The sequence below is a fragment of the Vombatus ursinus genome, unplaced genomic scaffold (genome assembly GCF_900497805.2).
Source record: "Vombatus ursinus unplaced genomic scaffold, bare-nosed wombat genome assembly UNPS02014830.1, whole genome shotgun sequence".
Taxonomy (NCBI): Eukaryota; Metazoa; Chordata; class Mammalia; order Diprotodontia; family Vombatidae; genus Vombatus; species Vombatus ursinus.
Genome location: NW_020954608.1, coordinates 49,767,681 through 49,794,707, shown reverse-complemented (window position 1 = coordinate 49,794,707; position 27,027 = coordinate 49,767,681). Strand labels below are relative to the sequence as shown.

Below are 27,027 nucleotides of genomic sequence, written 5' to 3'. Positions count from 1 at the left end.
TCTCACATGGAGAAACTTTCTATACCAATGCAGTTTGGTCACTTTTCTATAACTTAAGAGAGTTCACATATATCTATGACTTAAGAGGGTTTACCCTGGAGACACATAATCACTATGGGTCAGAAATAGCACTTGAACCCACTTGTATCTTGGGTCTCTCCTCCTCCTCTTTCTCCTCCTCGCCTCCTAATAATAGTAACAATTATATACTATTTTGTATATTTGTAGCGCTTTACAGTTGTAAAAGCACAACATACTTTTGTTCTGGGCATGTGCATGTGTTTGATAGAGAGGTTTGGGGAAAATTCTTGAATGGTATGAGGTGGGGTATGTGTATGTGTATAAGAGGAGAATAGTAGATTCTCAATTTTTTTCTTTCTTTCCTTCCTTCTTTCTCTTTTTCTGCATTTCTTCCTTCCTTTCTCTTTCTTTCTCTCTCCTTCCTTCCTTCCTTCCTTCCTTCCTTCCTTCCTTCCTTCCTTCCTTCCTTCCTTCCTTCCTTCCTTCCTTCCTTCCTTCCTTTTTCTTGGAAGGCCTGGCTGACCGTAAGGAAGAGGCCTGTTGAACAGAAAACTGAGAGGAGGATGCATGAAAATCCACTTATAACAGTCCTTCTGATTGAGGGAAGGAAGGGAGATGGGGAGGTGAGGCTGGGATGAGGGGCGGAGCCAAGTATGGAATCTGAAAGAGATTGTGGGCGGGCGCTGGGAGGGAGAGAGAGAGAGATGGTAGGCTTCTTATCATGTTAAGCATTCAGAGTGAGAGGCTCCTTGTTAGCTGAGGATGCTTAGAGAGCGGTAGGGTGTGCTGGGACTCCCAGCTTATCACCACGCGGACCCTGAGGCTCCAAGAACAGCTGGGTTGGCAGCAAAGCCTCGCCCATCCCCAAGCCCCATCCCTTCATCCTTGGCTAGCCATCAAAGAGCAGGACCGCTTGACACATCCTTGGAGAAACCCAGGCGAAGGAAAGGAAGAAGAGGAGTTGTCGGAAAGAGAGAAAAGGGAGGATGCGCCCCCCGGGAGTGGTGACGGTGCCGGCCATCTGATCCCTCGGCACCAATACGCCATTGTGAGCTGAGGGAAGCAGCCGGAGAAGCCCAGCGGGGGCCGCCGGCCGCCTCTGCCCAGACCGCGGCTCGCTCCCTCCCTCGGACCCGTCAGAGCTGCTATGGGAAGCCGGCCCACGAGGGCGAACGGCAGCCTCATGATCCTGCCCCTGCTCTGGCTCTTTGTGCTCCTCAAGGTAAGAGAAACGCCGACACCCTCCTGAGCTGCCTTTTTGGCCGCAGCGCAAGCTGGCTTAGCCCTGCCAGGCTCTGCCCTCTACAATGCGAGCCAGCTTTCTGGGATAGGACAGATGTGCGTTGGCTGCAACTGGGAGAGCCAGTTTTGCTCTTGGACTTGAGCATGGATGTTTATTCTCTTCATATTTCTTTGTATTGGGTTTGGGGCCTTATAGGGAAAGGGGGGGAGCAGTAAGAGAAGTTTGCCTCATCCCCTGTCGCCCTCCCATTGTGCTTCCCCACCCCCAACATTCAGAAATGGGAGTCAGAATCGAAGGTGGGCTTGTTGGCTAAAGCTGTCTAAGGAAGAATGAGGTCACTTTCCACGCACCTAGGCCGTTGCTTTGCTCCCCCAACCTGGAAGAGTATATTGCTCTGTCTTTAATTTCTTTCCTGGCTGTAGACTACAGATGCTAGCTATAATTATGCATTTTTTCTTGAACTGAGAGACTAAGCCACATTGAGTATTGTGGATGAATCTCTTTGGAAATCATTATCTTTGCTATTAGGCATGGGTAAATAATAACTTTCTAGGATTTTTCCTTTCTTTTTTTCAAACAGGAGAGGAATCACAGGTCCTTGGCATATTGATGCATTTGGGAAGGTGCCATCATGAATAGTAAATGTTTGGAATCCTGTTACATTTAACTTTTCAATATCTACTTTGAACAATTGCATTTCAAGTATTTTTCTTGAGGGGAGAGGGTGATCATTGAATATTTGCAGTAAGCAAAAATAATAATCATAAGATCATAGAGCTGAAAGGGACCTCAGAGGCTATTTATTTGAAGCCCCTCATTTTACAGATGAGGTAACTGAGGCCCAAAGAGGTGATGTGACTTGTCCAAGATCACACAGCACTGATTATTTTTAAAACTTTTTTCTGCAAGTTGCTAAGTGTCTGTACTCTACAGTATAAACTTGCTGAAGATTTTCCTGAGAAGTGGTGTGAAGTTGTAAATTAATTATCTCCCACTCTGTCTTCAAGAGTTCTGTTTTAATTTTTTCATCAGTCACTGCATTCCTCAGCAAATTGAAGAATATAGACAAGAGAATGGGAGCTGTCCTTTTAGCACTAGGGTAATATGTAATCTTGGGCATCAAGGAGACATTAATGGATGGAAATGGTTCTCATATCAGAGATGTTCAATTCTTGTTTGTATACTCCATGAATTAATGAATATTTGTCTGTGAGACTGGTGCTACACCAATAGGGGTGATATTTTATTTTAAATCTCTCATATTCCCCACTAAAGTCCTGCTCATCTTACTACAGCAGTGACCCTGGATCAAAGGCTAAGGTAGACCACAAGCTCTGACAGGTTCTACCAAGCTGCAAAGGCTTTGAGTACAGGCCAAGTGATGTCTCTTGTCTGGGTACAAGCCAAGTTCAGAAAGGCTCATCACTGAGTTGGCTGCATAAAAAATTGATCTCAAAGATGATCTACTAATGTATAGAGGAAGTGCCATCTGTGTGAGTGAAATAAATGCTCATACTTATGAAATTATGAATCCTTAAATATTAAGTATATTCTGGTTTACCTTGATGGCAAGAAAATAAGGCACACAAGGAGACATAAAAAAATATTTATGAGCAACTTTTGCAATACCTTTTAGACCTACAGGAAGAAGCAGCAAAGAAAGAGATTTAAATTAAATGATTTAACATAAAGTCTATTAAGTTAGCAACTATTTCTAAAAGCTTTTTCTGTAGGGAAAATTTGATTAGGCATAACACTTTCCATTTTGGATTTTGTCCTTACTAATGCTTGCGGTTTCTTGTGAAGTGTCTCTGAATTTTTCTCTGCTATTTAAAGACTCTTATCATTAAAAGGTTGACCACCAGGTGATTTGAAGTGGGGGCAGGGAAGCTCAGTAAGACCATGTACTATGGTGCTGTGATCTGTGTTGAAGGATATATCAATGCAATTACAAATTTTACTACCTTTTCAACTTTCATAACACAGAATCTGAACAAAAGGTAAATAGATGTCACTTATGTGTTTGACTATGACACATGGCATCTAAATACCTGAAAACACCTGGATGATTCCTTTTTTGAAGAAACTTTTCATCCAAACAGATAAGACCTTTTGGCATAAAATTAAAAGTCTTTACTGAATGATGTAACAGTGGAAAGAGCACTGAATTTGGAATCAGAGAAACTAGATACAAATTGTAGTTCTGTTACTATCAGTGTAATGAGTGACTTTGGGTATGACTGAGTCATCAAAAACATTATATTTGAATATAGAGTGGTTACTCATGTGTGATGAGTCATAAACCATTCACCAAAAAAGAAATAACCACCCAAAATATACTCTTCCATAGTTTTATGATGGCCAACATATCTTCTGAGTCCATGTATTACCCATGATACATAAGTTAAAGCCTCTGAAGTCAAGGGTACTTTAACACTAGACTATATTTATAACTTTATTTCTCCTGCCAGTGTTGACTAACTGATGTTCCCTAAACTTAAACCTTACAAAATAAGCAATAGAATAGCCTATATGGCTCTTTTAGCTATATATTAGTGAAACACAAGTTCAAGCACCTTATTTTTACGATAAATCCATTGTTTTGTTTCCTATCTTTCATCAGATGCCGTGAGATTAATTAATATATGAATAGTTATGAAGACTATTGTGAATACTATGAAGATTATTAAGTAATTTTTGTTTTTTTTTTCCCGTAACATTTTGGTATTTGTAAAAATAACTGCAGGAATAGATGCCTATAAGCTTATAATTTTGTGATCCTTAGTTAAGGAGCTAATGAAGTAAAAGGCGGTAAAGTGTCAGGGAAAGGGATCAAGATTGGGAGTAAGGGGAGTTCTGGGCGCCATTCCAGGCCACTCGTGTCACTTCAGGTCAGTCATTTAATCTCCCTGGTCCTCTGCTTCCTTATCAGCCCAATGGGAATTGGGCTGGATTACTCTCGAGTCCTTTCCATGTCGAAACCTATGATCTTATGAATGCAACCCAAACTTGTCTCTGCTGTCTCATTCTTCTGAAACTTTCCATAATTATCTTAACGACAATATAAGAATTTGGACCCAAGAATGTCAGGATCATTGTCTAATTCCAAAACCTTACCTCCGGGTCACCACCATTTATTCTTTCATCAATTTAGATAGAATATGGAAGATGCCAACATATGCCTTCACGGTATCTTCTGGTTCATGCCCACTAACTATGGATGTTCCTCAAGTCCTCTTGGACCCTCTTCTTTTCTCCTCTATACTTTCTCACTTCATGATTTCATCAGCTCCAATGAATTCAGTTATCATCTCTACGCAGATAATTCTCAGATCTACAAAGCCATCCCTAACCACTCTCTTGTGCTCCAGTATTACATCACTAAACTGCTCTTAGACGTCTTAAACTGGATGCCCTGTGGCCATCTCAAACTCACCATGTCCAAAATAGAACTCATTATCTTTCCCCCAAAACTTTCCCATCTTCCAAATTTCCCTAATACTATTACTAATACATCCTCCCAGTGACTGAAGTTTACAACCCAGGAGTTGTCATCCTCACCCCGCACATCCGATCTATTGCCAAGTTTTGTTTACTGTACTTTCACAGCTTCTCTTGTATATGTAACCTTCTCTCTTCTCACTGAGCCACTTACCTTGATGGAGGCCCTTGTTATGTCATGCCTGGACTTTTGCAATAGTCCTTCTAATTGACCTCATGCTTCAAGTTTTTACCTATTCCAATCTGTCCTTCACTCAACTGTCAAAGTGATTTTCCTACGTAGGCGTACCTCAGAGAGACTGCAGGATGGAACTGTTGTGGTTCCAGACCACTACAATAAAGTGAATATCACAAGTGAGTCACAAATTTTTTGGTTTCACAGTGCATATAAAAGTTATGTCTACACTATCTGTAGTCTATTAAGTGTGTAATAGTATCATGTCTAAAAAAACAAGGTACATACCTTAATTTAAAATACTTTATTGCTAAAAAATGCTAACCATCACCTGAGCCTTCAGTGAGTTATAATCTTTTTTGCTGGTGGAGAGTTTTGCCTTGATGTTGATGGTTGCTGACTGATCAGAGTGGAGGTTGCTGAAGGCTGGATGGCTGTGGCAATTTCTTAAAATAAGACACCAATGAAGTTTGCTGCATTTATTGATTCTTCCTTTCACAAAAGATTTCTTTGTAGTGTGTGACGCTGTTTGATAGCATTTTACCCACAGTAGAATTTCTTTCAAAATTGGAGTCATTCCTCTCAAATTCTGCTGCTGCTTTATCAACTAAATTTATGTAATATTCTTCAATATTGTTGTCTCAGGGAATAGGGAGGCCCATGGAGAGGGAGAGCTATGGGGGAACAGCTGTTTAGTGGAGCACACACAGTATTTATTAAGTTCTCTGTCTTATGAAGGCGTGGTTTGTGGCACCCCAAAACAATTACAATAGTAACATCAAAGATCATTGATCACAAATCACCATAACAGACATAATAATGAGAAAGTTCGAAATATTGTGAGAATTGTGAAAATGTGACACAGAGATATGATATGACCATATGCTGTTGGGAGAAAATGGCTCCTATAGACTTGTTTGATGCAAGGTTGCCACAAATGTTATATTTGTAGAAACAAAAAAAAAACAAAAACAAAAACAAAAATGCAATATCTGCAATGCATAATAAAGTGAAGTGCAATAAAATGAGGTATGTCTGTATTGAAGTTCTGACTGTCATCCCCCCCAATCAATAAACTCTAATAACTTTCTGTTACCTCAAAGATAAAATATAAAATACTCTGTTATTTAAATTGATTTACAACTTTGTCCTTTTCTTACTTTTTCAGTTGTCTTACACTTTACTTTCTTCCACATACTCCATGATCCAGAGACTCTGGCCTCCTTGCTGTTCCTCACACATGACACTCCATCTCCCCACTCCATGTCTTTTCATTAGCTGCTTCCCCAAGGTGGAATACTTTCCTTCCTCACCTCTGCCTCCTGGTTTCCCTGTCTTCCTTCAAGATTCAACTTAAATCCTACCCTCTGCTGGAGCTGTTTCCTGGTCCCCTCCTGCTAGTACCTTCCCTCTAAAGGTACATTCCATTTACACACCTTCTATAACTTTGTATACACATAGTTGTTTTCATGATGTCTCATGCATTAGAATGTGAACTCCTTAAGGGTAAGCACTATGTTTTTGCCTTTCTTTCTATCCCTGGCAGCAGACACTTAATAAATACTTGTTGACAGATTAACTTCCTTCTCTGAAAGTTTTATCAGATAGTAGTGAGCTGGAATTTATTTTCTTTGTATTCACTGACTTGGTACACATCTTTTGTTTTTAGCCCCTCTTCTATTTTTCTTACCTGTCTGTTACTATGTTGAAAAGAAAATCATTACTTATTTCCACTCCCTTATAATTCTGGAATATATTTTATATTTATGCCCACAAAGCATAAGTTTTGAGACTATTCAAGCCAAACCCCCCCTCCCTTCATTTACCCTTGAGAGTATAAACATGTACCAGGAGAAACCTTCTGCTTTCCTATGCACATTCTCCCCACAAACTTCTGTGTAGGAGCTTTCCTTTTTGAAGTGGCATCCATATTATACATATCACACAATGGAATTTATAGTCTTTGCATTTCATCCCAAACAGGCTGGGACACTGACATTGCAGTAAACTACATTGCCATTGACTTCTGTGCCATCTGACTTCTTTGATGAATGTTCAACCAGCTAACCAGCCTCTTTCATGTATAACATCACTGTTGAGTAGCTGATGATGATTGACTTTAATATGTGACTGTGGTTAAAAATGATTTCTGCTGTGCACATCTGCCCATGTTTTTCTTTGGCAATGTGAGAACATATGGAACATATCTGTGCTCACATCACGACAAGTGAAGACAGATAGGAACATGAAAAAATGTCAACCTAGAGTGGTCTTAGCTGTACTTCAACTCAAATATTTCCATAAGAAAATAAAATGAAAGAGCATGCCACTTTGGCCTTTAATTTGAAAATTTACCATTCCTTCTGCCTTCTGAAGCACTATAAGTTTATGATAACATAAAGAAAAGATTTATTATATAGATTCTTAGCAAACCTTAGATATGCCTTCCAACTCTAGTCCTCAGAATATTCCAAAGGATGTTTAGCATAGATTGTAGTTCATGCACTTATATATTTAAATGCTTTATAAGATATGTGATTTTGTTGGTGTGGTGCTCCCTGCCTGAATATCAATGGAAATTCCTCTGGGCTTTGGTAGGCAATTTCATGGATAGGTAGAGCAATGTAATGACCTGGTGTCTAGATTTCTATAGGTGAGCCTCTCTGAAATTAACTAGTTTGATACTGAGATTACAGACAAATAACCTATCACTAGGCTTACAACTTAAAGCTTTTTCTTCTTGGAAGTATCTGCTGGAATTTGTTTTTTATTAGCATAGCCTTCAAGATCCCAGGACCATCTTTGCACTATAATAAGGCATAGCATAGGACTGAGAAGTTAGTGGAGTACGCACCTGCAAATGCAGAGAATAAAATTTAGCTCTTCCATGCTAATAAAAAGATTCTAGATCTGGTGTTCTTACCCTGTGGCCCATGAACTTGTTTTTTTAAAAAATATTTTGTTAGCTGTATTTCAATGTAATTTGTTTCTTTTGTAATCCCATGTATTTTATTTTATGCATTTAAAAATTATTCTGATAAGGAACTGCCAAAGGGAATCTAAGACACAAAAGAAGTGAAAAAGCCCTGTTTTAAGGTATAATACATGAAACAGAATGAACTAAACAGAATTGAATGAACTAAATCATGTTATTTGTCTTTTCCCAAACATATTAAGAGTGTTTGCCAGATAAAAATGTTTCAGTTAAAGTCTTTTTGTTTTTATGCCAACAGACCCCATTCCTTCATGAACACCACTACCAGTTATTCTTAAATATTGATTTTATTAGGTGTTGGTGGGGATAGTGCTGGACTTAGAGTGAAGAAAGACCTAGGTTTAGATCCTGGCTCCAGTATTTATTGCATGTGTGACCTTAGACACAGCATTTACCTTCTCTGAACCTTGGTTTCATCATATAGACAGTGGGATTAATAATAATATTATTGTAAATAATAATTGTAGATATGCACCACATATCTAACAGAGTTATTAGAAAAGTGCTTTCTAAGCTTTTTATGTTGTTGTTGTTCAGTTGTTTTTCAGTTGTGTCCAACTCTTTGTGGCCTCATTTGGGTTTTTCTTGACAAAGATACTGGTTTACCATTTCCTTCTCTAGCTCGTTTTACAGAGGAGGAAACTGAGGCAGACAGGATTAACGGACTTGCCAAGGGTCACACAGCTGGTAAGTGTCTAAAGCCAGATTTGAACTCAGGAAGATGAGTCTTCCTGACTCCAGGCCTAGCACTCTATCTACCATATTAGCTAGCTGCCCTTGTAAACTCTAAGGTGCTATTTAAATTTGAGTTATTGTGTTATTCTTCCCAACCTGCACCTTCACCCTCTCTATTGTCAAGTACCATCAGAATCCCTCTCTGTGGTCAAAATCTAACCCCATCCTACAACTGTATTTCCCACTATATGATATCTTCCCCTTCCCCCCCCACCCCTTTTACAACCTCTGGTCTAGTCTGTTTTTTTCCCCTAACTCATTTATTTCTCTAATCTCCTCCCTGTAGTCCTCTTCTCTGTTTATCCCAATCAATTATCCTTTAAGATCTAGCTCAAGCCCCATCTCCTCCATAAAGCCTTTCCTACTTACTCCAGATCTCAATGATCCTTCCTTTTCTTAAACTTCCATAGTGCTTATGGTCATGGATTCATTAAAGGACTTTAGAGATCATCTGATTCGCTGTCCTCATGTTAGAGATGAGATGAGAAAACAGAAGACATAAAGATGTCAAATTACTTGCCAAGGCCACACAACTAGTTAAAAGCTTTACCAAGTAAAATGTTGGATTTTTTTTTTTTGGTAGTCAACAAACAGTAGATACAATGGGTTCTCATATTCTTTATATCACTTGGTAACTTTTACAACTGTGAAGAACATCTATAAAAGTCTTTCTATTCCTTTTTCATATTTTCATCATTGATACCCTTGATATATGCAGAGACCATTCTCAAAAACATTTGATAGAGAGGAGGAAGTAGACATATGGGTAATTACTTTCTTTGGATGTTAATACAATATGTCATTTTTACCATATTTAAAAAGTCTTCCCTTGTTTGGATCTACTAAAAATCATTTTCTCATTGCCTTTAGAATTTTAACTCCTCCGGCACATATTTCTTTTGGATTCAATTGGCCACTCTTCCAAATTTCATCTTAGATACCCTTTCCACTTTCTCATATGGTACACTGGATTGTAAGGTATTAGAGTACAATTTAGTGGTTCCATTGTCATTGACAATGAGAATAAACTGCTGTTATGATGACAAGTTTTTTTTCTATTTCACATCTATACTGCATAACATTTCAGCCCAGCTTACTAATACTGAGTTTTATTTGTGTTCATAGTCACCTGAGCCATTCCACTCCATCATGCATGAGATCAAATCTGAGTGTGATTGCTAAGCTGGAGGTCCAACCTCACCTTCCTCCTTGTGCCATCTGTTTGAGACTCAGTCACCCTTCTCTGCATATGTACAACTAGAAAAGGAGGTAGTCCTGTCATGTAATGAAACAAGAGTATGGCATAAAATGGACAACCTGAGTGTTACTTTAGTACCCACAAAGCTTAAAAGAAATAGAGAAGGGCCCCTAGCATGTTGAGTGTATTTTTCTTATGGTGAGTTTATAGACAGGCATGAATAATGTTTCAAGGAATTTAAAAGTATAAATGGGTTGTGTGGTACATGCAAACAGAGGGATCATCTACAGTGATGACATCACACATCAAAGAAATTGGAATATATAATCAGATAATGTATTTACAATAATCCTGACCTTTTTTATTCATCGAAGTGTACCCATCTCTTTTGTTAATCATAAGCTACATTTTCCTTTGGGTAAATTGGTCTCTTTCTGTCCCAAGACAAATTGACAATCCATAAAATAAATTTCCCGGTACTATCATTCTGATTATGACAATGTACATCAAGGTCTATAATTATAATTAAACTAATAATCATGGCAATAGATGTGCTTTTGTAAAACACAGCATAATTTAAACATGTCATGTGTAATAGTGAGTAATATCACCAGCACCCTAAGAAATCTGATATTACTATAGGTATTGTTAAGGTTTTTAGATTTTTGTTAGGTGTAGTAATTGTCTCCAAAAGCTGTCTTCTGTAGAAATGATTAAATATGTGGGTAATAAAAGACCAAGGAGATTATGTATTTTCTGGAATATATTAATAACATTTTGATTCTAGAGGACCTCTCATGAAGGGATTACAATAGAAGTTGATATAAAGTGTATTGGAATTTACATATAAATATGGTGATAAGATATGACCACATTCATATCACATTTTATGGGAAATTTCCTTTGCATTTTTTACTACCTGAATTACATTTCTTAATTAGTTCCTCTTAATCAGGAATTACTACAGACCTCTGTAAGAATGGTTAGGTACTTAGGATTAACAGTATAGAAATACTGTTCTTCCAAAGCTGTGCTGAAATGATTATAAAGAGTGAGAATTAAGCAGCCTGGACCTCATTTTCTTAAATTTGCCCTGACAGATTTTTTTTCCCCATGTGTGCCTTAGGAATCAACAGACTGTAAATGCAAAACACAGCTTACTAGTGATTCCGATTGCCTGCTTGGAGACATGTTAATCACATTTGCGTCTCTGAAATAGAAGGGTATATCTTTTAATATAGAATTCCATTGTCTTTTGTGCTGCCTGGTTTTCACTGAGTGATATAAAATCTACTTTATTTCAGTCCATCAGAAAATTAGCTTAGATTCTAATTAAAGATCATCAATTTAGATTCCCAATATTACACTATGAATTTTATATCTAACTTTAGCTTACATTTAGCTTTACATCCAACTTGAATTTCTCTGGAGGGGAGCTCTTAATTGAAAAATTTAAACAAGTTTATATAAGGGCCTCATTATTGTACATAAATATTTTAAGTTATTTTTTTCTTACCCTAATCGGAGGTTCTATTTGCTTGACTGTGACAGAATTGTATACAAACAGAAGACTGGTTTAGTCCAGCTTGCTTGTTCCTCTAGTCCTACATGAAAATAAAACCTGATGGTTATAAATTGTCCATATTAGCCTTATTTAAGAACATGTAAATATATCTTAAATGTCCAGTCTGGAGTTGAGAGAAGGTAGGAAGATGCATTGTAGCATATTGAGTAGAGGGTTGGACATAGAAACCAGGATGATCTGGGTTCAAATCACACTTTAAACCAGTGTGACCCTGAACAAGTAACTTAATCCCCTAAGCCTCAGTTCTTTATCTGTTACATGGGTATGATTTTTAAAAATTATTTATTTATTTTAAATATTCTTTTCTTTTTAAATTTTGAGTTCCAAATCCTCTCCCTCTCTCAGACCCCTCCCCCATCCACTGAGAAGGCAAGCAAAATTTTATCAATTATACAAGTGAAATCATGCAAAACGTATTTCCATATTAGCCAAATAGCAGAAATAAAGACAGACAGAAAGAAGAAAAGACAGAGAAAGAATGAAAGAAAGAAAGAAAATTATATTTTGATTTGCACTCAGAATTCGTTAGTTCTCTCTGTGGAGGTGAATAGCATTATTTCATTATGAGTCCTTTGGAATTATGTCGGATCTTTGTATTGATCAGAGTAGCCAAATCTTTCTCAGTTGGCTGTCATTACAACATTGCTGTTGCTGTGCCCAATAACTTCCTAGTTCTCTTCACTTCTGTTTATATCAGTTCATATAGGTTTTGCCATGTTTTTTCTGAAACCATCACTCTCATCATTTCTATAGCACAATAATATTCCATCACAATCATGTAATACAACTTGTTCAGCCATTCCCCATTGATGGGCATCCCCTTAATTTCCAATTCTTTGCCACCACAAGGAGAGCTGCTATAAATATTTTGTACATATGGGTCCTGTGTCTTATCTTCTTCACCTCCTATTTGCCTGTTGGGTAAGTTACACTTCTGTACCCAACTTTGTGTGTGTTTCTGTATGTGTGTGGGAGTGTGTGTGTGCGCGTGTGTATACACATACACATTCTTCCTTCTTTGAGCCAATTTCAATGAGAATGAAGTTCAAGCGTTGTCTGCCACCGCCCTCCATTCCCCTTCCACTATAAAAACTCTTCCTTATTGGCTTATTTTATGTGAGAAAAATGTCCCCATTCTACTTCTCCCTTCTCCTTTCCCCTCCTGCATCCCTCTTTCTCCTTAATATTTTGAGATTATCCCAACATAATTGATTCATACTCATGCCCTCTATTGGACTCCTAATTGCCCTAATAATGATACAGTTCTCAAGAGTTACATGTATCATCTTCCCTTATAAGAATGTAAATAGTTTAACCTTGTTGAATTTCTTATGTTTACTCTTTGATGTTTACCTTTTTATGTTTCTCTTGAGTCTTGTGTTTGAATGTCAAATTTTCAGTTCAACTTTGTTTTTTTTCATCAAGAATGCTTGAAAGTCCTCTTTTTCATTAAATATCCATTTCTTCCCCTGAAAGATTATACTCAGTTTTGCTGGGTAGGTATTCTTGTTGTTAGCTCCTTTGCTTTCTGGAATATCATATTCCAAGCTCTCTACTTCAATATGAAAGCTACTAAATCTTGCGTGATTCTGACTGTGGCTCCATGGTATTTAAATGGTTTCTTTCTGGTTGCTTGCAACATTTTCTCCTTGACCTGGGAGCTTTGGAATTTAGCTATAATATTCCTAGGAGTTTTCATGTTGGGATCTTTTTCAGGAGATGAGTAGTGGATTCTATTTCTATTTTACCCTCTGGATCTAAAAATAGGGGCAGTTTTCCTTTGTAATTTCTTGAAATATGATGATGTCTAGGCTCTTTCTTTGATCATGGCTTTCAGGTAGTCCAATAATTCTTAAATTATCTCTTTTTGGTCTATTTTCCAGATCAGTTGTTTTCTAGTGAAATATTTCACATTTTCTTTTTTTTTTCATTCTTTTGACTTTGCTTTATTGTTTCTTGATGTCTTATGGAATCATTAGCTTCCAGTTGTGCAATTCTAATTTTTAAAAAAATCATTTTCTTCAGTGAGTTTCTGCATCTCTTTTTTTCCATGACTTATTCTGCTTTTAAGGAGTTCTTTTCTTCAGTGAATTTTTTTTTTGCCTCCTTTACCATTAGGCCATTTCTGTTTTTTAAGTGTTATTTTCTTCAGTATGTTTTGTGTTTCTTTTACAACTGGTTAATTCTCTTTTCATAATTTTCTTGTATCATTCTCATTTCTTTACCTAATTTTTTCTCTGCCACTCTTATCTATTTCTTTTACTCTTCTGAGAATTCTTGTTGGGCTTGGGTCCAATTTGAGGGTACAAATTGGAAAGGAAACAATCTCTGACCTTAAGGGGCTTACGTTCTACTTGAAGGGGGCCAGAATACAAGATGTATTCAAATGAAGAAGATGGGAGGGATAGACAGCACAAGAGATGAAAAATCAGGTTCTCAAAAGATCTCATTAAGCTCGAATGATGACCAAATGTCATAAGGAGATTTGAGTTCATCAAGTATTTATTAACAGCTTTCTGTATGCCTGACCCTGTGATTGGTACTGGTTGGGGTACAAATACAATGAATGAAGCAATCCTCACTCACAAAGAGTATATATGACAGAATTCTAGCTATTTTTTTCTGACAAAAGATCAAGACTATAAACTAAATATTAGTCAACAGTGTTACAAAGAAAACAAATAGACTAGAAGGCTTTTAGATTTCATTATGAGGGCCATGATGTCCTGGATTAGGACATAGTTAGATCACACCTGGAGTACTGAGTTCAGTTCTAGGTGTCCTCTTTTAGGAAGGATTAAATTAAAGAGTATCCCGATGAGAACAACCAGGAAGAAAGAGGACTATTATGCTATATGAGAATCAGTTGCTTGGGGGATATAAGAGCCATTTTAATGTATTTGAAAAGCTGTCATATGTTGACTTTTTTATGCTTTGTTCCTGAAGGCAAAACAAAGAACAATGGATGGCAGACATGAAGAAGCAAATTTAGGCTTAATATAAGGAAAAATTCACCAACAATAAAAACTATTTCCAAATGGAATGAACTACATTGGGAGATGGTGGGTTACCTTTCACTAGAGTTCTTCAAACAGAGGTTAAATGACCATTTGTTCAATGTGTGGAAGAGATTCTTTAGGTACGGGTTTTAATAGTAGTCTTCTGAGGAAGAAGGGAGGAAGGAGGAAGGAAGGAAGAAGGAAAAGAAGGAAAGAAAGAAGGAAGGAAGGGAAAGGAAAGAAAGGAAGGGTAAAGGAAGGAAGAAAAGAGGCAAAAGGAAGAAAAGAGTAAAGGAAGGAAAGGGAAAGGAAAGAAAGAAGGAAAAAGGGAGGAAAGAGGAAGGGAAGAAAGGAAGGAAGGAAAGAAAGATGAAAGAATGGAAGGATTCATTAAGTGCCTACTACATGCCAGCAATGTGTTAAGCACTTTACAAACATCTGTCTACTTGTTCTGAGCACTATGCCTTGTGTTATAACTAGAAAGTGCATTGCACTTGGATTCATGAAACATTTGTTTAAGTCTTAACTCCCTAACTATGAAAACTTGGGCTAGCCACTTTAACTTCTCTGACTCTGTTACCTCATTTATAAAAGTAAGGGGGGTATGTCCCTCCTAGCTAAAGTATTCTTTGAAGATTTGTATTAAGAAGTAATGTCACATAGTAGGAACATGATCTATTAGGATCACCGGAGACCAATCAGGAAGACCTGAATTCAAATCTCACCTGGTAAACTCACTACCTATGTGATCATGAGCAAGTCACAAATTTTCTCTAAGTTAGGGAAGTTGTGAGCTCTGTTGATATAGACTTCCAACATGAGGAGTCCCCCACACCATTGAAATCCCAAGTTCTCAATGATTAGTACATGGCTTTCAACATATTGTACTAATCAATTTAACAGATAATCCCAGCCCTCATGGAATGTACAATCTATTTACAATTTATGAAAAATCAATGGCATAAGCAGATAAAGTAGGTACATATACACACAAATACACTATGTGCCAGCTACTGTGCTAAGTACTGAGGCGGCCAAAAAAAATGAAGTAGTCTCTGTCCTCAAAAAGACTACATTTTATTGGAGCTTACATTCTATCAGTAGATACACAGATGAATAGGTCCTTTTCCTCTGATTTCCACCAACAAAAAATATTCAAAGAACTATGTGATGTATTACAAAAAAGAATAGCCCCTATTCTCAAGGAATTTACATTTATGTGAAGAGAATAAAAGAGGAAAATGGCCAACTGTACCCATAGAATATGGCTCCAGGTCAATCAAGGAGAAAATAGTAATAGAGAAGATGGCTAATAAATAAGTGAAAAAAAATTAAACATCCACTATGTACCAAGCACTCTGCTAAGTGTTGCAGATACAAGTCAAAATTTATGACAGTCCTAAGGAGCTCATATTCTAATTGAAGAAGACAAGACATATAGGAGGGTTCAGCTGCAGGGCCAATGGGAAGGTCAAGTGGTCCTAAGGGTTCAGTAGTAGGGTGGATGGCAGAGATCCAAATCATAGGGCAGGTACAGATAGAATACTCTCTTAAGTCGTGAATGCACAATCTATACATGATTCTTTTTTTTAAACTCCTTTTCTGCTAATTAGGTGAGATAACAATGTGTGGTGGAGTGCATTAACACAGTTATATATTTTCTCTAGCTAGCCTAGTTCAGAAGACCTTTATCAGCATAAGAGCAGATATGAGGAAGATAAATGTCAGGAGTAATCCAAGTTTGTGGTTTGGAAAGGGAGATAAATAGCCATGAGGCAAGGAAAACTAGGACTCAAGGGTATAAGATAATGTAAAGTTGAATCAGTTAACCTCTCACCCCTCTATGTATGTATGTTTATCTAACTTAGTCATGAAGACTGGTGTGTTCAAAAGGTGAATTGATCTCTTTGAAAAAGGTTACGGCTGCCTTTACCTGCTAGAGTCTACATAGTGCTATCCTTTACCATTATCAGGGCAAGCCTGTATTTCTAGACACTTCCAGGTTTTCTGGTTATTATCCTGTGTGGTGTTTTGCCTCTTAGAGACTAGAATAGATAAAATTATTTGGCTTGTGTATCCTCGCATCTTTCATGCATGTATTTTAAGTGGTTTTTATTGTTGGGGAGTTCCTCAACCCTGAGGTCCTAAGATCTTCCAGGAGACTAATTCCTACCACCTTGGTCCATTTGACTGGAAGTCAATAAATCAGGAGGCGAGACTAAAAGATACAAAGTTTAATTAGATGGGCAGTTGCCTGGTGGATAGCAAAGGCCTTAAACAAAGGTAGAAACACACACACACACACACACACACACACATACACAGGGTTTTATACAATATCAGGGAAATATTTGTGGCAAAAAGGAAAGTTCAGTTAGCCTATCAGGAGAAGTTATTAGGCCACTTTCCTTGGAAGTTGAGACAAAATTTTCTTTGTAGTTAGTCTTATTAGAATATTATTTTAGGGCAGCATATTTCTAAGCTAGTGGAAACTATCCTTCAAGACAGGACTAGTGCAAGCTCATCCTGTCCTTGCCAGCCTGAGGGCTTTTCCTTATACGACTCTGTGTACAAGGCCTGTAGCCTTGTTTCTCTAGCCTCCAAAGATTCTTTTTCTGGGGAGAAGATATTTTCCTCAAATTCACAGTACATACTTGCCCTTCCACCATAAATCCTATAAGTTAGATTTAAGTAATGTGTAGCCACATATCTATTCTTTGAGCTCAAGAACCAGACTGGTACTTTTTCATAATTAAGACACATTTTAAACAGGAAAAAAAAGTTTACCAAGTGTACAAAAAATAGTCATGCTATGAAGTAGAACAGTATTAATAATGCTCAAAAGTAGGCTCATTTTCCTGAAAATTTATTCTGAAAAGTAATGGACATTAAACTATTAACATCAGATTTGTTAAAATAATAGATCCTAAAATTTTACAAAAACGTTAAATTTTTTTAAAAAAAATCATAAAATGTTTAAAAGGAGCTAAAAATATCCTCTTACATACATAGTTTGCTACATGTATAAAATGGGTAATTATATAACTATTGTTAGCTTCATAAAAGGCCAATTTCCTTCTTATTAGAAATATTATTTTTAAATGAAAGTATCATTAGAGAAAATGATCATTGAGCAAATTGACTTTAAATAAATTACTGAATCATTTATTTGTGGAATCTTACAGTGCTAGAATTGGAAGGAACTTGGAAGTTTAGAACTAAAAGCAGACAGCAATCATGCTTTCCTTGGGCAGTAAATCAACCAAGTTTTTGCTCCTCTGTAATATACTACCACATTGGGAGAAAAGCCCCAGTCAAGAGACTAAGAAAATGAGGAAGCAAAGAAAGCTATTAATACAAGGAAGAAATGTTATTAGAAAGGAGACTCTCAGGGTAAAACTTTACAAGAAGAGAATGTCTTTAATGACTATGAATAAATCCTCAGGAAAGAAAATGAGATGGCTAGAAGAACTCCTGGAGTGGTGAAAATGCTGTTCTGGGTTTGAGGAACTAATTTTCTGAGGTTGCAGAGATGATTGGTCTTTCCTGTGTGGTTCTCATTGCATAGTAGCAAAAGCTGTCTAAATAGATGTTTATATGGCAAGTCAGCCATCATGCCAGAAAAGTAAAAAGACAGATGACACACAAAGTTATGGGGCAGCTAAACAGCACAGTAGATAAAGTATCGTGCCTGGAGTCAAGAAAACCTGAATTTAAATCCAGCCTCAGACACTTACTAGCTGTGTGACCCTGGCCAAGTCACTTAGCCATGTTTGCCTCTGTTCGTCATCTATAAAATGAGCTGGAGAAGGAACTAGCAAGCAAGCAAGCATCTTTGCCAAGAAAACCCCGAATGTTGTCACATAAGAGTCGGATATGACTAAACAACAAGTATACAATGTTATACATCGTAATGAAATGTTTTGAAGGACATAGGTATGCATTCTACAGTTACCTAGTCCTCATTTCTGCCTTTTTTCTTCTATAGAAAGTTTAGGGATGGAGAGAGAAAAAAATATGTCGTTCTTTGAATCAAGTCAAGCAAGCACAACAAATTTAAGAATGCTAAATATGAATGTGAATGGGGTGAACTCACCCAGAAAATTGTGTTAAGTTGGTATAATGGATTAGAAAGTAAAATACAAATACAATTACAAAAATAATTGTTAATAAAGATTCATCAAGAGTTAAATAAAATGAAAAGTTGGAGTATAATTTATTATACCTCAATGGATTACAAAATTGAAAACAAAAACTACTGAGATGCTAAATAAAATAGTTGATACTTTGGATAGTCACATAAAATAGACAAAACATCAGCTAATTTGCACCAAGAGAGAAAGGAAAACCAGATGATCAAAATTACAAATGACAGAGGAAAATTCACAATTAATAGAGAAGAAGTGAAGAAAATGATCATTAACTATTCTACCAGTTACAGGCTAAAAACCTAAAAACTTTTTGTTTTAAAAAGTGAATATATGTCTATATTAAGAAAACAGAAAATAGAGTTCAATATGACCTTGGAAAGCAAAGTGATCAAATCATATGTGAACTTCCAAAGGAACAACAACAAAAACCAAGCCTGTTATAGATGGATTGTAAGTAGATTCTACTAAACACCAATAAAATGTAAATAAACTATTTTATTTTTGTCTGTGTATCCCGAGATCCTATTATACAGCAGGTGTTTAATAAATGTCTGTTGATTGACTTACTGAAAAATTAGCTAAACTGCTTTCAAAAATAAAGATGGCATATCACCATAATTCTTCCATGATACAAATGTGATTCTAATACCAACCCAGAGTGAGAAATCAAATAAATTAAATTATATAATTATTTTTGATGAAAACATATTGAATAAAATATAAGCAAAGTAGACTCAGCAATGTATCAGTAAATTACCTACTATTGTCAAATTGGAATTTTACCATGAATATACTAGATTCAAAATCAGAAAAACTATAAACATATTTAATCCTGTTAATAACAAAAATAATATGATTATATCAATAAACAAAGAAAAGCTCCAGACAAAAATGTATCACTTAGAATACTAAGGAGCATAAGAATTAAAGATTCTTCCTTAGAAAAAGAAATCAGATAAATAAGTACAGGCTGAAAGTGAGCAAAACTATCCATTTAGAGATGATATGTGATCATTTTCTTAGAGGACACTAGAGTAACAGCAAAAAAAATTAATCCAGATACTTAGGAGCTTTGGTAATGTATCAGATACAAAATAAATCTCTAAACATCATCAGATTTTGTATAACAAAATACAGTAGGATATCTAGAAATGGAAAATTTCATTTACAATAGCAACCAAATGCCTTAGATATTCTGTAATTAACATATCAACATATACAGGATTGGTATAAATAGAACTTCAAAATTTTTTTCCCCAAAAATAAAAGAGCCTAAACTATTAAAAACAAATAATTCAAAAAAATAAAAATAATAATTTTAATTGAAAAACAATTGGAAAGTTCATGGCTGAACCGTACCAGTAAAATAAAATGATTTTGCTTTCAAAGTTACTTACCATATAGAATGAAATGCCAATAATGGGAAATATTATGTTGTTCAATTGTTTCAGTTATGTCCAACTCTTCATGACCCCATTTGGAGTTTTCTTGGCAAAGATACTGGAAAGGTTTATCATTTCTTTTTCCAATTCATTTTACAGATGAGGAAACTGAGGCATGCTGGGCTAAGTGACTTGCCCAGGGTCACACAGCTAGTGTCTGAGGCCAGATTTGAACTCAGGAAGTTGAGTTGTCCTGATACCAGGCCCAGCACTCTATCCATTGTGCCACCTAACTGTCCCTGGAAATATTATAGGGTTAAACAAAAAAAAAAATTCATTTGGATGATTAAAAATTCAAGATTATCAAAGGCTCTAGTGAAATAATAGTAGGAAAATAGAGTGTTTAATGTTACTAGTTCTCAAAACATACCACTAAGTAGTAATGAAAAAACTCATTCACTGGTACTCCTTAAAAAATAGAAAATAGATCAGTGAAATAAGTCCAAACAATCAAGTCCTAGAAACAAATATCCCTCACAGTTTAATTTTCCACAAACCCATAAACTTAAACTACTGAGAAGGAACTCTATTCAACAACAACAAACCAAACAACAGATTGGTGTACAGTGTTCAAGTTTTCAAAGCGTTTTACACCTCTCATTTGGTATAAAAATTGCTCAGAAAACTTCAAATTAATCTTCTGAAATATAGATTTGTAACAGTATCTTTAACCATTTTAGTGTAGTTTCGACCTGTGATTTCATTGATTTGGGGAACTCTCAGTGGAAAAGCTCCCTCTACCAAAACAGATCAATCATTGTCCTACACTTTATAGTCCAGAATTTCCCGGGGCATTGAAAAGTTGAGTAACTTGCCTGGGGCCATAAACTAGCTAGTTGGTCATGTAGTGAGAATGAGGTACAACCAGTGTTGTCCACATATTTCTTTGATATCTCTGCAATGTAAAGTGAAAGCAAGGGTGGCCTCTACCATGATGGATGGACCCCCTGTGCTGAACTTGTGCAGAAGAAGACTTAGACAAGAATTACACAGATCAAGCAGAAATGAATTGTAATCTGCATTATTGGTGGGTATACCCACATTAGTGATCTCAAAAATCCAATCAGTCTGGCAATAATTTTTTAAGCACTTACTATATATTCAGTAAGCAGTCATTTCCTGCTCTATAGACAATATCATTTTTGGTGATATTTGTGCTCATGTCCAGTGCCTTCTGAATTTCTTCCAGAAGAAAATATTTATGAGATATATTCTTGAGGATTCTTTTTAGTCTACAAGCCATTGTCCTCTTCTATTTCTTGATCCTGAGCCACATTTCCCAATATATTTTTCATGATCCTCCTCATTGCTCATATATTAAAGCACATATTGATTTTATTTGGAGGGTCCTATTTAGTTGTTCACGGAACCTCTTTACTTCCTCATCCTCTTAATATAGATTTTGGCACATAAGCTTTAGTCATGTTTATGGCAGTCTTTTATCTTATGCACACTGTAAGTCAAGATGAGCAAATGCCCATGAAATTATATTTCTTTCTGCCTTTCCACAGACAATAAAACCAACTTCACCAATGCTGTTATTTGCCTGTCCAAAGAAAACCTGGGAGCCATCCTTCCATTTAGCTGTAACTTCCTAATATCTTCCTGTTTCGTATGTCAGCAAGAATGTCAATATTGAATATATGATTATGGAGCCTTACTGGTCATTAGACAAAGATCTCACACTTAGAATATCTACAATTAAAGTAATGTTTGTAGGATTAAATTATTTTGAGTCTTGCCAACCTTTGTTAATTTTTCTTCTTTTTCTTTTTTTTTTTAATCATGCTGCCGCTGTCACCAATAACTCAGATAGGGGATACACAGGCCTGAGACCTAGGCTTATTTGCACTGTCATATCCAAGGACTTTATCCAGTGGCCAGCTTGGATGGTGATGGGACACTCCATAACTAGTTAGGCTGGCCATTGGACAATAGATGCAGACTGTACCATGACTCCACTTAAAGTTTTTCCCAACATGACAGACCTCTGTTTGAGCTTGTTGTCATAACTTTCACCCATAGACATTTGTACAGCATATGAATATGTTAAATACTATCTAGACCATGAACATGACATGGCTGCTAACCTCCTTGAAGTTATATTTGTATATAGGTCCTGGTTCTAATGCTTATTGTCTCTATGACTGAAAAAGAAATTTAATTTCTGTAAGTCACAGTTTTCTCATTTGTAAAACTAATCTGAATAAATTATTAACCTGCATAAATATATTTTTTTTATTTTCTATTTTTGAGCATGGGTCTATTCGTGTCTTGGCTGTAAATTATTGTACAGCATGTTCTAGGGAGGGGGTTCTTAAACTTTTTGTGTCATGATCCCCCTTGGGAGTCTGGCAAAACCCATGAACCTCTTCTCAGAAAATTATTTTAAATGCATAAAATTAAAAAAAACCATAGAATTACAAAGGAAACTGATTATATTGAAATATGCTTTTCAGAATATTAAAAAAAGTCCATGTGCCCCAGATTTGGAACCTGTACTCTCAGGAAAATTCAAATTACAATGAGCAAATCCAGGTAACTAGCATTCACTAAGTACCTGTTATGTGATTGAATGAATGCATTATGTTATGAATCTATTGTGCTACCCACTGGGGATTCAAAGAAAGACAAAAACAGTCCCTGCCCTCAAGGAGCATACAATCTTAATGAAGGAAATACCATGGTAGGTGTAAATAAATTGTAGCCTATTATAAACAATGCTTTGTATCTGAGTAAAAGACATCATCAAGAACATAAATAATTAGAAAAGGAGACAGACCAGTCATTGCAGACAGAATGAGAGTCAACAGATGGAGAACCCAAGTGCTACACTGGTTGAGATGAACTACAAAAGAGCTTCTACCTCATTGAGTGGAGGGGTTTTAGCTAAGAAAGGCAGATTTAAGAACAAAGCAGTTGTCTAAGGATGGGATTTAGCTATCTGGACCACAACATTAAATATTGGAATGGTGGAGTCTTGACTACATATTGAGGACCCCCAATAAGAAACAGTAAAAAATATTTTCCTGGACCCCTGTGGATCTGACTGAGAGCTTTAATTGAAAATGGAGGGCAGAGAGAAATCGATCCATATATATCTACCAAGCCAGATAACACAGAGCAACAGGTACAATAGAGGAATAAGAACACCAATAGACTATGAATAATTTATAGGAGATAACATGCAACAAGAGAGGAAGCAATAAAGTATCAAGGCTCCCACAGGCATAAATACAGATGCACAGATATATGGGTAATAAAGCAAACAAGAGACCCTAATGCACTAAGGAAAATTTAACCTTATAAGTATTGCTGAAACTTGGAAGGATGAGACAAATGACTAGAATATGGATATGTAAAGATGTAATTCATTCAAAAGGAATGGAATTGAAAAAAGGACCAATGAAGTAGTGTTAGGAGGAAACATTATTAATGTTGTCATGGAATTAAACTATGAAGTACCTGAGTAGAAGGATGAATAGATGAATAGTAGAATAGATGAATAGTTTTGGAAACATCACCAACTTGGTACAGAGCTAAAATATAGTAGTTTGGCTGAAGGCAGGGTAGGAGATGGTGGTAGCAGGGGAAATGGCAATTATTTGGATATTTGCTAGAGCTCCCTGTCCGCCAAAATCAGAGTAGCTGATAAATATTTAACTTCCCTTAAAGATAATTACATTTTTCAAACAATAAGAGGGCATTGTTCTTCTGATCTTCATTATGACCAATCAATGGGAACTTTTTGCTGAAGTAGAAATTATGTGAATCTTGAGAATAAGAGATCACTTCAGCTTAGAAATCATGATAGAGAAGAGGGAGACAAGGCACAGAGTGATGTCTACCCCTAAGGAAAAGATAGGTAGGATACTATGGCTTAACTTTCTATAGGAAAAGTTAGCCCAAGAATGTGAGGATATTCTCAGGAATGGAATTCTAACACCACACACACATACACACACACAGACAAATTATTTCAGTTCAAAGGTAAAGGGTTAGCTTTCTAAAGAAAGCTAAGTCAGTACACAGTGAACTCACAGGCTTTTTAAATATACATATTTTAAAAATACATATATAGAAGATAGAAGTAAAGAATGGGTAAGTGAGATACAAAAGAATGGCAGAGTTCAATAAGAATAGTGTCAGTAGTTCTAAAGCACAAAATGATTTGAAGGCAACAAAGGACAACAAAAATTAACTTTTTAAAACTGCATTGGGGTAAGTAGAAGGTCAAAAAGAGAATGATTGCTGCTGTCGGTGAGGAGGGTGATGATCATGAGTTAACTAACAAATCAATGAACAAGCATTTATTAAGCACTTACTATATGCTAGACACTGTGTTGTAGATCAAAGACAAGAATATAACAGCCCTACCTTCAAGTAGCTTACATTCTGACTATGGGGAGAGGAGGAAAGGGGAAAGGATAATAGAGAAATACATAAGTACATATAAATGTATACAGAATAAATCTAAGACAATTTGGGGGTGGGCTAGGCATTATCAGTTAGGGGGGATCAGGAAATGAATGACAGAGATAAGGGAGAACTTTTCAATTATTTTTTTCCTGTTTCTTCTCTCAAGGAAGATGTTCTTTGTACTGAGAAGGACAGATCAAAGGCAAATCAGAAACCATTTTTTTAGTGCCTACTACAGTGCTAGTTACTGTATAACTTCTGGAGATACAAAAGAAAGGCAAAAACAGTCCCTGCTCTCAAGAATCTCAGTAAATGAGGGAGAAAACTCATGAACAGCTGTATACAAACTATGTATGTGTGAGTGTGTGTGTGTGTGTACATAATAAACTGGAGATAGTGTTAGGGGAAAGGAATTAGCATTAAGAGGGATAAGACACACTTCTTGCAAAGGTGGGATTTAGTTGGGACCTGAAGGAAACCAGAGAAAGCCAGGAGATGAAACTGAGCAGAGAGAAAATCTAGGCATTAGGAATAGCCAATGCAAATGTCTAGTATTGAGAGATGGAGTGTCTTTTGAAAGGAACAGCAAGAAGGCCAGTGTCATTAAATCATAGACTGCAAGGAGGGAAATAAAGTGTGAGAAGACTGGAAATATAGAGAGGACTTGGTTATGAGTGACTTTAAATGCCAAACACAGGATTTTATATTTGATCTTCTATGAAGGTAAGATGGAGCCACTGGAGTTTACTGAATAAGGGAGTGGCTTGGTCAGACTTCCCTTTAGGAAGATCAATTTGACAGCTGAATAAAGGATGGACTGGAGTTAGGGGAAGTCTGAGGCAGGAAGACTAACCAGCAAAGTATTGAAATAGTCCACGTGTAAAGTGATGAGGACCTGAGGGAGTCACATGTGAAAGATGTTATGAAAGTAGAATTGACAGGACTTTGTAAACTACCGTATTTGACCACATAATAGTCTCCATTGCATAATGGTTGAATCCTGTTTTGTTCAGTCCAAAAATTGGTTTATAACCTTTCCTCACATAATTGTTACATGGTATAATTATGTTCATCATACCACTTAAAAGGTAAACAGAGCAGCAATGTATTCATTTGGACTTTGGATGCTCATTTATCTCTCACAAATTGTGAGCCCCGAGCCTAGAATTCTCAGCGCACATGCATTGTCAGTATATTTCTGAAAGCCAACTTGCATGGTTTGTTTCGACAATGCTAACAGTATTGTCACTCGACCCAATGCAAAGTAGGTGCAGGGGGAGCGGTGGAGCAGGCGAAGCTGCCATGAGTAAGTCACGTGATGTGGTAAAACTTGCATCTTCCTGCGCTACTAGCTAAACTGTACAGTTCGGCTGCCAATGCTACATTAATGAGCAAAGCATTTCTTTCTGTTTATGAGTAAATATAAAAGCTATTCTGCAGGCTTCAAGCTAAACGTGATTGTGTTTGCTGAACAGTATGGAAACACAGCTGCGTAAAGACAGTTTTCAGTGAGTGAAATCTTGGTGCGAGGCTGGTGGAAACTAAAAGACAAGTAATACTGGCAGTTTTTTTTTTTAAAAGATCACATAATGGTTGCACCCCACTTTTTTGGTGTCAACTCTGTAACAATTGTGTGGAGAAATATGTAACTGGATATGGAGAGTGAGAGAAAGAGTGAGAAATTGAGGATGACCTCTAAATTATAAGCCTGGGAGGATAGTGGTGATCTCTACTATAATAGGAAAATTAGGAAGAGAGGAAGGTTCTTTTGCAGGGAGATTATAAGTTTAGTTTTGGACATGTTGAGCTTAAAATGTCTACATGCATCCAGTTCTAGATGAGACTGAAAGAATTTAACATGACTTAAATTTAAGAGAGTACCTAGCAGTTCTTAGTCAGTTCAAATCACCAGGCTCATATAAATTACATCCTAGGTATATGAAAGAAATGGTAGATATGATTGCTAAGCCACTGTCAGTGATCTTTCAAAAAATAATTGAAAACAGCAGAGGACCTATAAAACTAGAGGAGGGGAAATATCCTGATTTTCAAAGGAAGGGAAGAGGATGTAGTCTTTTTCCTGCAGAGCTCAAAGCTCAACTTCAAAAAGCCATGCTGTGATGAGGAAAGTACATTGGATTTGGAGTTCAGAGTACCTGGGTTCCAACTCCACATCTGACACTTACTAGCTGAGTGACCAAGGGCAAATTATTTTATCTCTCTAAGCCTCAAACAAGATTTATTTATTGAGTTATTAGCAGGTTTTGATCTCTGATAATTGAGGGAGTTGTCGTATTGATGAGCTCATGGATCCTTTATGTTATTGGCATAATGATCATACCTATGATTCCTGGCAAAACTTTGGAATGTATGTTAAAAGTATGGTTTGTAAGCATTTGGAGAAGAAATTCGTTCATCAAGAGTAGATGATGTCAGATTAAAACAGGTCATTTCTCTTCTTGACAAAAGTTACTAGATCAGAAAATTGCCAGAGAGTTAGTGGGTTTCAACAAGCCATTCAATAAAACTTCTCATGCTATTCTTTTGGGGGAAAATTGAGATA

General features: G+C 36.5%; 1 protein-coding gene across 1 annotated transcript in view; it reads left to right on the top strand.

Moving 5' to 3' along the window:
- The first annotated feature begins 1,168 nt into the window (after positions 1-1,168).
- PTPRO (protein tyrosine phosphatase, receptor type O) overlaps positions 1,169-27,027 on the top strand; it is a 200,363-nt gene continuing 174,504 nt past the window's right edge. The window contains exon 1 of the mRNA XM_027838702.1: positions 1,169-1,243. Coding sequence (XP_027694503.1) covers positions 1,169-1,243 — 75 coding nt within the window. The remainder of the gene's footprint in view (positions 1,244-27,027) is intronic.